Below are 15,806 nucleotides of genomic sequence, written 5' to 3'. Positions count from 1 at the left end.
TTATTCATAAAATATGAATAAACATACTGGACTAATTTAAAAAAATGCTTCTCTAATGTTGCTATGGCGTAGTATATGAATCATAAATTAAGAATATATTAATATTTTCAATATTGGTGTTGAGGCAGCTCCCTATTTGCGTTACACTGTGACAGATATTTTGCTGTATATTAACTATAATACTCCAATCCTCCCACTGTGGTGATATAATAACACAGCCATTGTATTTCTTATACATTACTTAGATCATATTAATGACTAAATATTTAATAATTAATCTTTTAATGACTTTTTATTATTCATTAAAAATTAAACATACTGGACTAATTACTTTTTTTAAAATTAGCTTCTCTAAAATAACGTTTAACAGTATACATATAATGAAACATATATATATTGAACAATTGTCAGATAATTAAAATTAAAAACGCTCATGATTTAATCATATATATGTATATAGAGTATAAATTACAAAATATTTTTTAGAATTTAGAAGTATACTCTGAATATAATTTTTTTTTATAATTTTCTGAAAATAAAAGCCTGAAATCATTTAAAGTGTAGTTTCTTGTAACTTTACAATATGAAAATATGTATAAAAATGACAAAAAAATAAAAAGTCATACAGGGTTTTTCTTCGACAAAATCAACAATAAATTACACAAATATTACAGCAAAAATGATTATCGCCTTTTGTTGTAGTGAGCCAAATACGGGTAGGGAGGGGGGTAAAAAAAAAAAAAAAAGGGGAGGGGGACTGCATTTGTTTCTTTTGTTCTAATAAAACCTGCGAGGGTGTTCAAAGTCAAATAAAAATAAAATTTAATAATAAAGGCTGATGACAGCCAAAGAGCGAACATGTCAATCTCGCAACGATCAACATGATGAGGTCCTCCTTCCTTGTTCAGGTTCAAAGTTCACTCCAGCACCTCCCCCGTGTCCCACTTGGTCTTGGGCTCCTGCCACCACTCGGACAGCAAGGACTCCTCGTAGTCGCCCACCCCCTCGAACTCGGCGTCGGGGTGCTGGGAACGCCGGGAGGCCGCCGCCGCCGCCGCCTCCGCCTCCGGACTCACCTCGCCCTGGAGAACGTGACAAAAGACGGACAGACGGTAAGCAGACGTCTTCAGAACCTTCACGTCGTGCTTCCCTGTCAGTGAAGGGTGTCGGCGTGGAATTGCGGGCGCCTTCGTCGCGGGGGTGGAGACTCGCGGCGAATGCGCTCCGCACCTCCTGACCACATACCACGCGCCGCTGACAGAAAACAACCTCGCTTTCCACCCCCTCAACCACCCCGTCCGGGCTACTCGCCACGTTTTTTTTTTTTTTTTAACGTCTGTCTTTTTATAGGTCAAACACCGCAAAGTGCTCCTTAAATCACTGGGAAATTTGATAGTAGAAATTCACATTTTTCTTTTTTTGGCATTCTATTTTTGTCCCAGTCAGAATTCCTTCATTATCCTTAAAAATGTTGAGAAGCTGACCAAAAAAAATGCATTTTTAATGGTTTGGAGGAATACCATTAAGGTATAATATATTTTAGCTGAAAATAAAAGGACTGTGTGTCCGCTGTATGCACTGAACCCCCCCCCCCAAAAAAAAATCGCGTACTGCACCTCAGCTACTGCCTGGAAAAATGGACGCTACTTGGTCTTGGTCTATCATCTTCATCATATCATCATATTTGTGTGTTTCTGTGTAAATATCCGCTTGAAGCGTCCCGGTGGTAGTAATATGTCGCACCGAGTCGCCGCGTGGAATTTCCACACTGCGACAAGGCGCTCTAAACTGGCCACACCAGAACAAAAAGCCCGTCTGCATGCGAGCAGTTGCCTCCACCCCCTTTCCCCACGACGTGCGAACATTCACTGCTGACAACGAGGCGCTCTAATGTGGCCACGCCAGAGCAAAACCCCTCTTTGCATGCGAGCAGTCGGCTACAACACCACCCCTCCCCCCATGCCACCTTTTTCCCATGAAGTGCGCACACTCACTGCTGACAACGAGGCACTCTAAAGTGGCCACGCCAGAGCCAACCCCCTGTCTGCAAGCTACCGGTCGCCTCTGCCCCGCTCCCCGCCCATGATACCTTTTTCCCGTTACGTGCGCACACTCACTGCTGACAACGAGGCACTCTAAAGTGGCCACGTCAGGGCAAAGCCCCTGTCTGCATGCTAGTGGTCGCCTCTCTCCGCCCCCCTCCCTGCCCGTGATACCTTTTCCCGTTACGTGCGCACACTCACTGCTGTCAACGAGGCACTCTAATGTGGCCACGCCAGAGCCAACCCCCTCTCTGCATGCTACCGGTCGCCTCTGCCCTGCTCCCCGCCCATGATACGTTTTTCCCGTTACGTGCGCACACTCACTGCTGACAACGAGGCGCTCTAAAGTGGCCACGTCAGAGCAAAGCCCCTGTCTGCATGTTAGTGGTCGCCTCTCCGCCCCCCTCCCCGCCCGTGATACCTTTTCCCGTTACGTGCGCACACTCACTGCTGTCAACGAGGCACTCTAATGTGGCCACGCCAGAGATAAGCTCCTGTCTGCATGGTAGCTGTCGCCTCTACCCCCCTCTCCCCCCATGACACCTTTTTCCCGTGACGTGCGGACACTCACTGCTGACAACGAGGCACTCTAAAGTGGCCACGCCAGAGCAAAGCCCCTGTCTGCATGCTAGTGGTCGCCTCACCCCCCCTCCCCGCCCATGATACCTTTTCCTGTTACGTGCGCACACTCACTGTTGACAACGAGGCACTCTCATGTGGCCACGCCAGAGAAAAGCTCCTGTCTGCATGCTAGCGGTCGCCTCTACCCCCCTCTCACCCCATGACACCTTTTTCCCGTGACGTGCGCACATTCACTGCAGACAACGAGGCGCTCTAAAGTGGGCAAGGCCAGTACATGTCGACGTACTTCGTCCTCTGTTTGTAGGTAGTTGAGCGCAAAGTGCAGCATCTCCTTCTGCTTGGCGGTCTCGTTGAAGTATCTGGAGGCCTCCTGCGCAAAAACGGAACGACAAAATAAATCGTCATACCGTTGTTTTATAGGAAGCACCAAATTTGCCGTGTTTCTTCACAGCCGGCGGCGCCGCCAACGCGCTTTCCGGGACTCACGGGCCGCGGCTGGAAATCCCGGTCGTCGAGCCCCCACTGTTCCCGGTAGAAACGATAGTAGTCCAGGTTCTGCCGCATCACCTGGTCGGCGGGGTCGAACAGCACGTAGCTGGCGGCGCACGGGGCGGCGCTCTTCACGTCATTCACTGGAGGCCAGGCGGACGGTCACGGGTCCGCTCGCGGGCGTGCGGCGGGCGGGCTCGAACGAGTCTTACGTTTATAATATGAGAACTGGAGGTAGTGGTACATGGTGGCCACGAACTTGTCCACGAAGAAGCCCCCCACGCTGGGGGTCAACTGCTGCTCGCACCCCACCTTGCATCGCAGCGCCTCCGAGTACAAATCTGAGCCCAAACAACAAGTCAGACACATAAGATCGCTTTCAATCCATTCAAAAGGTGACATATTTCTTTTCCTTTATTTTTAAAAATACAACTACTAGATTAGATCATTGGAGGTGGGAGAAACCCTGTCATTTATAAAGGTATTATTATCACACTGTTAATAAATGTAAATTAATTGTATTTTTTTCTCTCCTTTTTTATTCTTTTGTTTTTTCTTTCTCTGTATATAAAAATGTGAAAAAAAAACAACTTACCTATTGTGCCACCTGCAATTGGACTAAAAAAATTGTTTTGGTACATATTGTATAATATTTTACAATTATTTTATTTCTATATTTATTTCATTATGTTTGGAAAATGCTAATTTAATATAAATATAAAAATATTGTTTAAATAAATTATGAAAATACAATAAATATTTCAGTAATTCATTGATTTGCAATCATTTTCTAGCCTGATAAGTTATTTATATTTTCACTTTTTAAAAATTCTAGAGTTCAACATGCTCCACTGTGTGAAATACAACTTGCCTATTTTGCCACCTGCAGTTGGACTAAAAACATTTTTAGTCCATATCCTATAATATTTTACAATTGTTTATTTCATTTCTATATTTATTTCATTGTGTTTGGAAAAAAAAGCTAATTTAATATACAATGACATGTCAATAAAACCCCACCATATTTAATATTACATTAAATAATATTTAAGATATCAAAAGACAATTTACAGTTTCTACTTGTTCGTATAATATATGTTACTTCATGATGTATATTTGAATGAATTAAGACATAAAAAGGACTTCAAGCAAACCATTTAAATATAAAAATATTGTTTAAATAAATGATTTAAATAATACAATAAAAATGTCATTAATTTGTTGATTTGAAATAATTTTCTAGTCTGAAGATCAAGATGCTTCACTGTGTGAAATTTGATGTTTTATGGTTTTTTTTTTTTTTTTTTTTGTCTTTAAGCAAAGTACAGTTATGAGGTGACCGGCATCAGTGGTGGGGCGGCACCCGAGCGCCCTCTATTGCCACAGGTGGTCAACAACACTTCCCTGCGGCCCGTCGCATTTATCTCCGCTCGAACGCGGAATTTGAGTAACATTAAGACATCGGCAGTCGCGCACTGACCGGCCAACGTCGGGTAGAAGTCCTTGAACTCGAGGATCTCGTAGGCCCCGTCGCAGGCGGCCACGCAGTCGCCGTACGCGTCCAAGTAGGAGGCGACGGCCTGCTCCATGTGCCGAGCGCTGCCGCTGAAGTCGCCGCCGTTGTACAGCGTGACGCTCTTCACGAACACGCTCTAAACGCATTTACGCACAACTTTTTTCTTTCTTTTCGAAACGACGGACGCACGAGACTTGGACGAGGGGGAATTGTGACGCGGGTCGCGGCGGAACCTCGTGTGGATGCTCCTCGTGGTCGATGAGGTAGGGGTCCACGTCCGCCAGCGTCTTGTAGTAGTTCATGTTCTTGGTCAGCGCGGGGTCTTTGGGGTTCTTCTTCAGGTAAGTGTGAGCCGCCGACACGGCCTTCGGGAAGTTGTTCAGCTGGGGGGGGGGGTGAAAGATTATTAACACGGCTGCAGTTCTGCCAAATGTCAAATTTACAAAACTTAATAGGGACCTCAAAAGTGCCACATTTTACCAAACACGCTTTTTTTCAGAGTATTTGGGATGTAATGGCGCTATGGTGGCGGCACGGTCGATCAGCCGGTAAAGTGTTAGCCTCACAGTTCTGATGGACCCGGGTTCGATCCCGGCCTCGCCTGTGTGGAGTTTGCATGTTCTCTCCGTGCTTGCGTGGGTTTTCTCGGGGCACGCCGGTTTCCTCCCGCATCCCAAAAACGTGCAACATTAAATAGACGCTCTAAATTGACCCCGAGGTGTGTTTGTCTCAATGTGCCCTGCGATTGATAGGCTCCAGCACTCCCCGCGACCCTCGTGAGGATAAGTGGCAAAGAAAGTGGATGGATGTCTCTATGGTGGCTCAGTAATCGCGAAGTGTAAATCAAAATTGTGCACGCATTCCTGATTTCCAGATGTTTTTTGCCAGACGAGGGGCCTGAAATGAAATGATTTGGAATTTCTGTATCTTATCTACGTCACTAGCAAAAATCTCCGCCTACTTTTCCCAGAATACCAAAAGCAGTTGTTTGGTGGAGTGCCTTGAAATATTTCTAATGTGAAATATGCAGGTGTGTTGAATGCTGTTGCCACATCAGCCCACCTAGAGAAGGGGGGGGGGGTGTGCGTTGTTTAGAGGAGACGTGGCAACGAGGTCGGCCCCCCCTCAAGCCGCCTGGAACTTTAGTCTGCCAGTTCCGGGGTGTTCTCACCTGGAAGTAGGCGTACTGTATGAATCGATAAGGCGTCCTTTTGTCGAAGCTCTCCAGGAGGTCTCGCCGCGGATGCGCGAGTTTGAAGACGGGAAAGCCGGCCTTGCACTTCTTGAGGCACGCCGCCCTCTCGAGGATGTGGCGCACGACGCGGAGGTGCCCGTCGTCCCCGTTTCGCCCTGCCCGGCTCACGTTGCCGCAGTCGCGGGCGCAGAAGGCGTCGCTGTCCCGGAGCAGCCGACGGAGCCTCAGGCTGTGCTCCAGGTACTTGACGCTCTCGGCCCAGTTGCGCGCGGCGTACTGCTGCATCGCGTATTCGTACGTGGGCTCCAGCGGCATCAGCTCGCTCGCGGGGAAGCTCCGGAAGCTGTACTTCTCGTACTGGGCCCGCGCCGAGAGCAGGCCCGAGCCCAGGAGAACTAACGCCGTGGCGAAGCCGCCAGGAAGCATCGTCGCCCGCCGTCTGTGGCTCCCGGGACCGCGGTCGCAGGAAAACGCGTCCTGGAAACTTTCGTGCTGCACGTAGACAGCCAGAGACGCGTCAAACTAGAGGCCCGAAGGACACCGCATCCGGGCGAGGCCTTCAAAACAAATGCAAAACTGCTTCCTCGCTGCACAAATCGCACCTTACGAGTAACTGCACCTTGTCCAAAAGGTACATTTTATACCTACATACTGTTTTAATGGACATCGGTGGGCACAGGATTGGTAAAATTCAACGAAAATGTATTTTTGATAACCCAGTATTTCGAAGACTTGTATTTGTTTCCGGTTTTGACTCGCTCTACATTAGCTTGCTTAAATCTTTTCACATGGCTGGAAAATACATTTAATAAACAGTACAATCCTACGGAATATATATTTAAAATTTTTGTAACCCTTGCAAAGCAGGATACACCATGAAAAGATGGTTCATTTTCTCCCAAAACAGTTTGTGGGTAGATCGTGTTATGAGACACGTGGAGCCACAAATTCTTTTGCAAAATATATTAAATATACTGTAGAGGATTTTTTAAAATCTTCCTATTTTGCATAAACGCAGTTCATCTAGCATATATTTCTTTCAGGTTGACAAAACATACTAGGTATAAATGTTTAAAACCATGACCTGGAAGATGTGTATTGTTTTTTAAAAAGTCATTAAATATTCAAAAGTTTAGTTTTTTCTACCAATCTGACAAGTGGAGACAGAAATTATTTCGCAAACAGTTATAAAACACAATATACTTAAAATATATCTATGTATTATCCATCTAATAGCACCATTGCCAAAGTAACTCAAAGTCAATTAAATTCATATTAATATGATTGCTAAACACTTAAACATTTTTCACTATCAGCAAACGTTTAATCCACTCGATTTTTTTTTTGTTTTAAGAATTTGTAACTTTTGGCATTCTTTTTCCAGAAAAAAATTAAAATTTGACTGATGCAATTAGGAAAACAATAAATAAAGTACTTATTTATCAAAATTACTTATGGTTTGACGAAGCACGCTTGGAGTACAGCTTTAAAACCCATGAGCTGCAATATAATATTATATTTTGTATTCATTGAATAGCGTTGTTGAATATTTATTGAAGTTAAAAACTCGGAACGCCAACTAAGACTTTTTTTTTTTTTTGCACCAATCCGAGGGACATTGATGGCGCTATTTAAAGCCATGTGGCAAAACAGTTGTGGCTTTTGCGTGATGACGTCACCACGCCATTTCGCATTCCTATCTGTATTTATTTATTTATTTTTTTATTGGGGGGGGGGCGGCTAAACTAGTTGTCAGTTACACGTTTGCACATTTCCATCAGGGACCACGCCTCCTGCAGGCACGAAGAGGACGAGTAAAGACAGACAAAACGGAAATATTACGCTACGTGTTTCTTTCAAAACAAAAGTAAAGATAGCTAAGTTGACATGAAACATCACGGTAACATTCAAATGAGTGCACTTTAATCGATATATTGCGCGAATTGTAATCCGATTAATCGGTATACTTGGTCTTTCGGGGTGAATACAAACTCTCCACAGCCAAAGGTTTTACGCGTCTGGATGTTATTTTGTAACTCGTCACCGGAAGTATGATTGTCTTCACCCTCTTGGGGACCACAAAGATGCGGCGCAGGCTCGGTTCTGCATCGGCATGCGGGCTGCGCTTCTTCCCAAATTCGGGATGTTTCCCCTGCTGCTTTTCCTCCACGCCGTCGCCGTCAAATGTAGCGCCGAGCCGCCTCCCCTGCTGGACGTCGTCGTGGACCGGTACCACATGCCCAAACGTTGCCCTCGCGAAGTCCAAACGGAGGACTTTGTTCGGTATCACTTCAACGGGACCTTCCAGTCGAACGGCAAGACGTTCGACTCCAGGTGAACGTTTCTTGTTGTTGTTTGTTTGTTTGTTTGTTTGTTTTTACGTCACTTTTAAATGGTTGGCGTTTAACGGCCATGGTGTGAGGTGCGCATGCGCGTCTTGGTCACTCTTTAAATTGAAGTTAGCTAGCAACTTTAAAAATGTTAGCATGCTGCTTCAAAAGTAACCAAAACGTTTACATTAACTGATTTACCCTGAAAAATAATGAACTTATAATCACTCATTTGCGGTATTTATGTGTGTCAATCAAGTAATGTAAAGTAATAACTAACTTTAGGGCATCTATTTTGGGGTACGGTGTTGTGCACTTTTCCACAGATAAACAATATTTAGCTACAAATTATACCCACGATAAATGTATATGTTTTTTAATTGTAAGTTTTTTTTATTTTTTAAGTGGTATTGCAATTTATTCCAGTATCAAACCACAAGATTTTAGCCCGGTTGTTAGCTAAATTTCCCATTGCGAGCTACTAATAATAATATAACCTAATTTTTTCATTTTTATAATCTACCTAAAATTCTGTGAAAAATACAGTTTTTGTATTGTGGTGGCCAACAAATGAAATTACGTTTAAGTAATATTTGTACTCAATTTATTGTTGAATACTTGAAGGAAATAAATAAGTAAATAAAAAGCATGAAAAGAAAAGTGAAAATGTTGTGATCTCCAAAACTTACTTTTGAATTAAATGTATATAATTTTATGTCTTCACCTCCAAAGATTTAAGTTGCTTATCTTTAGTGAACTAATGTAGATGTCCCACAGTGAATTACTAAATAAATACATTTAAATTGATACATGAATGAATGAAAAGAATAGACAAAAACATTTCATGATTTGGAAAAAAAAATCTGAAACGTAATCAATATTAATATCCAATTTTATATTGCAGCTGTACCCCCAAAAATAATTTGAGATATTTTTATTTCATTTGAATCCCTTAAGGGAAAATACATTTTTAAAGAATGCTTTATTTTGACAAATATATTTTAAAGACTGCACGTACTAGTATGTAATTTTATATGGTCTCTATCCAGCAAATTGAATTTTTAATGTTTTTGTATTCATTTGTGATTTTAATTCCTCAAGGGTGAATTACAATAAATAAATCCAAAACACAAAGACACGATTATGTAGTTGTCGGATAAATATTTAAATGTTAAAAACTACGGCAACATAATAAGATTGCGGTTTTACAACTTCGGCTCCCGTGATTGGCTGGCGACCAGTTCAGGGTGTACCCCGCCTCTGCCTGTTGACAGCTGGGATAGGCTCCAGCACTCCCCGCCACCCTTGTGAGGATAAGCAGCAAAAAAAATGGATGGACTGGTCCCAAACGCAGCACTTTGCCTTCAAACTCCGCCGTGACATCCCGCTTCCCCCACGCGGCCCGCAATCGGATCGCGGTAACGTCCACGCGGGCTCTTTGTTCTCCCGGGCAGTCACGTCCGACGCAAGGAATACGTCAGTCAGGTGGGCGTGGGGCGCCTCATCCACGGAATGGACCGTGGCCTGCTGGGCACCTGCGTCAACGAGCGCCGCAGAATCACCGTCCCGCCGCACCTGGCCTACGGGAGCATCGGAACAGGTAACGCTTTTTTCGGTTTTATTGGTTTACCCCACTGATAAAAATAAAATGTTTACTATTAAGTCGCCGCGCTCAGCCGAAAGCCAACGACTTTTATGCGTAGCCTCATTTCGGTCTTTAGTACGGTTGACCCCCCCGACCCCGGGGGTTGCCGTGTTATTGTTTTCAAACGGGTGTCACGTTGGATTCGCAGGGGGCGTGATCCCGCCGGACGCCGTCTTGGTCTACGACGTTCTGCTTCTGGACGTTTGGAACTCCCAGGACAAAGTCCAGATCCGCACTCTCAGCAAACCCGAGCGCTGCGCACGCGCTGCCGCCGCCTCCGACTTCGTGCGCTACCACTACAACGGCACGCTGCTCTCCGGGAAGACTTTCCTCTCCAGGTGAGTTTCTCTAACCGTTTCTGTGGTTTTTTTTTTTTTTAAAAAAAAAAAAAACAACAATAACGACGATTGCACGTACGTGTTTCAGCCACGCTAAAAACGCCACCTACGACACGTACCTGGGGCGGGGCGACCTGATCGAGGGCATGGAGGAAGGTCTGCTGGGGATGTGCGTGGGAGAAAGACGCGTTGTCATCGTCCCGCCGTTCCTGGCGTACGGAGAGAAAGGACACGGTAACGCAACTTACGCCGGGACAGTTTTTCCCGTTTTTGTCTCTGCGCAACTTCCTGTTGACTCGTTTACACACGTATGTGCTTTGTTTTTGGGATGAGCCGCACATCGATCCCATTGATTTGGTATTTGGGCACTGTGGATCAGCTGGTAACGCATCAGCCTCACAGTTCCAAGGTCCTGGGTTCAATCCCGGTCCCCCCTGTGTGGAGTTTGCATGCTCTCTCTGTGCCTGCGTGGGTTTTCTCCAGGAGGTCCGGTTTCCTCCCACGTCCCAAAAACATGCAACATTAATTGGACACTCTAAATTGCCCCTAGTTGTGATTGTGAGTGCGACTGTTTGTCTCTATGTGCCCTGTGATTGGCTGGCAACCAGTTCAGGGTTGCCTGTTGACAGCTGGGATAGGCTCCAGCACTCCCCGCAACCCTCGTCAGGATAAGCGGTAAAGAAAATGGACGGATGGTATTTGACGTCATTCAGAATTTTTTTAGGGGAATATTAATTATATTATTATAGTAGCTCAGTGGTTAGAGCACTGGTTTGATACACCAGGGGTTGTGGGTTCGTATCCCACTGGGGCCTCCACTCCCTGAGAAGGGTTGCGTCAGGAAGGGCATCCGGCGTAAAAATTGTGCCAAACATATGTGCGTTCATCTGAGATGACACGCTGTGGCGACCCCGAAAGGGACAAGCCGAAAGAAACTTACTTACTTACTTTATTAATTATATTATTATTATCTCCGCTGCAAATACTGTGTGACAGACGTCATTTAAGTTTAAGCCACGTTTCTTTCGTTCTTTCTTTTTTTTTTTTTTACATATAGCATCTTCATGCTATTATTTTTATTTATTTATTTTTTACACTTTATTTTAAATATCTAATCTTTGTAACAGTTATTATATGATTTGTTTGGAAGTTTTGTATTTACAAATTTTTCATATGCAATCGGATTTTTGCTAGTTTTTTCCTGTGTTCATAATTTTTTTTTAAATTACATTATTAGTGCAAAAAATAAAATATATGACGTCAGGCAGCACTCTCATTACAATGAGAAACACGTTTTATTTTATTTTTTAAATGTCCCTTTCGTCCCTTTGTGACCAAGTAATATAAAAAAAAAATCATATTGTCACATTCTTATTTTCTAAATATATTTGTACACAAATGTCATTGTTATTCCATTATTGCAAAAATATTTTTCCATTTTAACATTTCATAGTTATTTCAGTATGGTAACATTTAAAAATATTAATTATACTTGTATGAAGTGTGCCATATCAATGAAAGATTGCCTGACAGGTATTAAAAATAATTTTTTATATTTTGGTTTCCATGCGATGTTGTCAGACTTTGAAATTGCACCCGAGCCCGTTTTCGCGTGTGGCCCGAACAGGAAGCGTCGTCCCGCCTCAGGCCACGCTGGTGTTCGACGTTCTGATGGTGGACGTGTTCAACCCCAAAGACGACCTCGCGGTTGAGGTCCAGGAGGTCCCGGAAGGCTGCGAGCGGAGGAGCGCGGCGGGGGACTTCATCCGGTACCACTACAACGGCACCTTCCAGGACGGCACCCCGTTCGACTCCAGGTGAACGCCCGTCAAAATTAGTCGCCCTTAACGAGAGCGTGACGTCGAGTCGCGGGCCGACCCCGTTTTCGTGCGCGTTTCAGCTACAAGAGGAACAGCACGTACAACACGTACGTGGGCCGAGGCTACGTCATCGCGGGGATGGACCGAGCCCTGCTGGGTCTGTGCATGGGCGAGAAGAGGAAGGTGGTGGTGCCGCCTCACCTGGCGTACGGAGGGGAGGGCGTCGGTAAGTGCACAGCGTTTAAAAACTTCCAAATGTGACACGAACGTGCGAATACGTGGCGCGCGTTTGCATCCAGGCGAGCTCATCCCCGGCTCGGCCGTGCTGGTGTTCCACATCCACGTGCTGGACTTCCACAACCCCGCCGACGCGGTGGAGGTGAAAACGGTCCGCCGGCCCGAAGGCTGCGGGCCGGCCAGCGGGGAGGACGACTGGCTCCGCTACCGCTACAACTGCTCGCTCATGGACGGCACGCTGCTGTACTCCTCGTGAGCGCCACCCGCTGTTCACTCGCTGCATGGACTCACTCCTCCTCCTCCTCCTCTTTCCGTTTCCGCGAGGGCAGCACGTTAATGCCTGCGTGGCATCAAGGTTTCAAACACACCCAGAGTGGACTTTCTTTCTTTCTTTGTTTTGTTTTGTTGTTTTTTTTAAGGAAGAATAGCTTCACTGTCAAATATGTGCGTGTGTCCCCACGTAGGGACCAGCACGACTCCCCGTCCGTCACCACGCTGGGTGCCGACGAGGTGATCGCGGGTCTGGAGCAGGGCTTGATGGGCATGTGCGTGGGCGAGACCAGGGAGGTGGTGGTGCCGCCGCACTGGGGCCACGGCGAAAACGGAGGTAGGCCCAAAAACACGTGTTCAGTCACAGATGCCACACTCCGGCTCCAGCTGATCAAAACTGTGTCGTATGAAAATCGTTGCGCCTTTATGAATGTCACGATGTGCCATGGAAACGTTTCCTAGTTAGGCAATAAAGTTGCTGGCAAAGCGTTGGCCTCGCAGTTCTGTGGTCCCGGGTTCGATCCCGGCCCCGCCTGTGTGGACTTTTGCATGTTCTCCCTGTGCTTGCTCAGGTTTTCTCCGGGTGGGCACTCCCACATCCCAAAAACATGCAACATTAATTGGACACCCTAAATTGCCCCTGGGTGTGATTGCGAGTGCGACAGTTCAGGGTGTACCCCGCCTCTTGCCCGTTGGCAGCTAGGATAGGCTCCAGCATTCCCCCCTCGTGAGGCTAAGCTGCAAAGAAAATGGATGGATGGATTTAAAATGAGAACGAGTTGGGAGTGGAGCGTGTTCATTGGGTGGTCGAGGGGTACCTAATGAGGTGTCCGGCGTTTGTGCCCAGCTGGCGTGGTTCCGGGTAGCGCGGTGCTGTTCTTCCAGCTGGAGCTGCTGGAGCTGCAGAAAGGCGTCCCCAAAGGGTTCATGTTCGTGTGGCTGGGCGACCCCCCCGAGCCCCTCTTCGCCGCCATGGACCTGGACGGCGACGGCCAGGTGCCCCTGCAGGAGGTAAACGCCCCCGCCGACCCCGTTTAGGGCGCGGCCGAACGGACGCCCGGCGAGTTCGAGTTTACAGTACCGTAATTTCAGGCTTACAGAGCGGACCTGGTTACAAGCCTCGCCGATTACATTTGTAAAGGAAATACTATTTGGTTCACATTGTGTAAAAGCCGCAAGTACCCACATTGAAACACGAGATATAAGAGAGACGGTACGCAGAGTATAACGGTAGCGTTAATGCTGCGCTAGTGCTAACGCCGCGCTAAAGCTAATGCTAGCGCCGTGCTAACGCTAGTGCCGCGCTAATGCTAACGCTAACAGGGCTAATTAAAATAAAATGCCGGTAACGCAGCAGCAACACGCCAGCACAGCGCTAATGCTAGCACAGCGCTAGCAGGGCCGGTAAAAGTCACTTCCTCTGCGCATATATTCCACCGGTCTCACTCTTACCTTTTCCGCTCGAGTGCCCCCTTGCGGCCGTTAGGAAAAAATGCGCAAATTAGCCGCATAAACCGCAGGGTTGAAAGCGTGTGAAATAAGTCGCTGCTTGTAGGCCGGAAATTACGATAATTTCTTTTCATATTAAAATCATCATTGTGTTTGGCTATTTAATAAGAATACATTAAATGTACAGATTTATTCAAATACTTACTGAAAGTAAAAAATAGCAGTCAAATTGTTTATTTTAATGACAACAAAAATTCACACTAATTTTATATATTTAATTAGAATTCAAGTGTAAAATTGTTATAGTTTGTAAATTGGGTTAACAATAAATGGACTTTTTATTCTAAATGAATTTATGCTTATTTCCCATTTGAAAAATAATTAATAAATTAACAAAACAAAAATCTAATTTTAAAATGAGTCTCTGAATAATTTAACAAGATAAAATAGTAGTTCATGTTCGTTGATACATTTTCAAATTAATGAACAAAATTACTACGCATTTGTAACATTTTACTAATACTGTGTAACTTTTTACAATAAAAGCATTTATTAGATGAATAAAAACTTCAGTAATACCATAATAATACAAGCTTTTTTTAAAAAAAGTTGAGAATTTTTTTTTTACCAATTATTTGATCAAATAAAGACTTTTAAATGTATTTGTACAATTGTTTAATTTACTACGTTTTATTTAATTATTTGTAGGAAATCAAGTAAAAAAATTGTAGAATTAAATTGCCACTTATCTGGAAAAAGAGTTAAATGTAAAATACAATTAAATGAAACATTGTTTAATGACTTAAATGAGTCCAAATATATATATTTTTTTTTATTTGAAGGAGTAAAAAAATAATAATAATAATAAAGTGACAAAATGAAATGACGATTAAAAATAATCCAGAACTCTTTAAAAATCTCGTAAAAGTTGGGTTGGGCCATACGTTGCCCAGAACCGATTTTCTGGCATCTGTAAATCCGAATCTTCCGAGCCGAGCCAAACTCGTCCTTCTCGTCCTGGTAGTTCTCGGACTTCATCGCGCTGCAGGCGGAGAGGGGCAACGGCCGCCTGAGGCCCGGGATTCCGCCCGAGGACATCATCCGGGACATGTTCGACAGCCAAGACCACGACAAGGACGGCAAGATCGTCGCCCGGGAGGTGACGTTACGGGCCGACGACCGGGACGAGTTGTAAACGGGGCACACTTGCGCACCGTCACGTCCACGAGCCGCCATTCGTTTCACCCACCGGACACGACGTTGCGTTACGCCGTCGAACGGGGGGGACGGGAAAAGTTGAGAGTCAAAACCGGAACCTTCCAACTGCGAGGCAGAGCTGCAAACATGGAAGCACGGTGTCGGAGGCGTGGCCTTAAAAAACCCGTACACCCCCAATTAAGTCACATGTTGTCAATTAACCAATCAGGAGATCTGCCATTTTCCTTAAAGACGGTACTTTTTGTGTTTGTTATATTTGGACCTTGAAGAAAATATGAAATTCTCCAAGGCGTTGTTCTCCTGTTCAATATTCAATAATTTTGGTGATTCTGACTGACCTGAAACAAGAGTGAGACAAAAAATGTTTTTGCTTATCGTCTCAACTGCGTGCGGTGCGCACTATGGAGTAAGATGCGTAGAATGCAAAATGGCGGGAGTGTGCATATTTATTCGATATTTCTGCGGCCCTCCTTGTCCGTTGTCAAATGTGTGAGAAAAAAACTTGCCAATTTTTGTAAATCTAAAAATTTTCTGGAACAAAAGTGAGCAAATCCGCCTTGCAGTTGGGGAAATCCAAGTTTGAATCTCAAGTCATCCAAGCCTTCCGTGAATGTCCACGTCCGTTTTTGGGGCCCCAAATGCTAAATACGGCGGTGCCAACCTTCCAGAAAATCA

The 15,806-nt window shown here is 45.0% G+C and overlaps 2 protein-coding genes across 2 annotated transcripts; one reads left to right on the top strand and one right to left on the bottom strand.

Annotated features, from left to right (window-relative positions):
• Positions 1 to 613: 613 nt before the first annotated feature.
• Positions 614 to 6,653, bottom strand: p3h4 (prolyl 3-hydroxylase family member 4 (inactive)). The gene is made up of 7 exons (XM_061844998.1): positions 5,801 to 6,653; positions 4,863 to 5,012; positions 4,594 to 4,765; positions 3,326 to 3,454; positions 3,111 to 3,256; positions 2,911 to 2,994; positions 614 to 1,082 (listed from the first exon to the last, which is right to left on the bottom strand). The coding sequence occupies exons 1-7, from the start codon at positions 6,248 to 6,250 to the stop codon at positions 918 to 920; spliced, it is 1,296 nt and encodes a 431-aa protein (XP_061700982.1). The 5' UTR covers positions 6,251 to 6,653; the 3' UTR covers positions 614 to 917.
• A 1,133-nt stretch (positions 6,654 to 7,786) lies between these two features.
• LOC133513914 (peptidyl-prolyl cis-trans isomerase FKBP10-like) lies at positions 7,787 to 15,803 on the top strand. Its single transcript, XM_061844997.1, has 10 exons — positions 7,787 to 8,158; positions 9,609 to 9,754; positions 9,948 to 10,137; positions 10,226 to 10,371; positions 11,765 to 11,954; positions 12,038 to 12,183; positions 12,257 to 12,446; positions 12,659 to 12,801; positions 13,312 to 13,475; positions 14,938 to 15,803. The coding sequence occupies exons 1-10, from the start codon at positions 7,938 to 7,940 to the stop codon at positions 15,106 to 15,108; spliced, it is 1,707 nt and encodes a 568-aa protein (XP_061700981.1). The 5' UTR covers positions 7,787 to 7,937; the 3' UTR covers positions 15,109 to 15,803.
• Positions 15,804 to 15,806: the final 3 nt, after the last annotated feature.

The sequence above is a fragment of the Syngnathoides biaculeatus genome, chromosome 16 (assembly GCF_019802595.1).
Source record: "Syngnathoides biaculeatus isolate LvHL_M chromosome 16, ASM1980259v1, whole genome shotgun sequence".
NCBI lineage: Eukaryota > Metazoa > Chordata > Actinopteri > Syngnathiformes > Syngnathidae > Syngnathoides > Syngnathoides biaculeatus.
The sequence above is the reverse complement of the archived record's forward strand: the minus strand, read 5'-3'. Positions and strand labels throughout refer to the sequence as shown.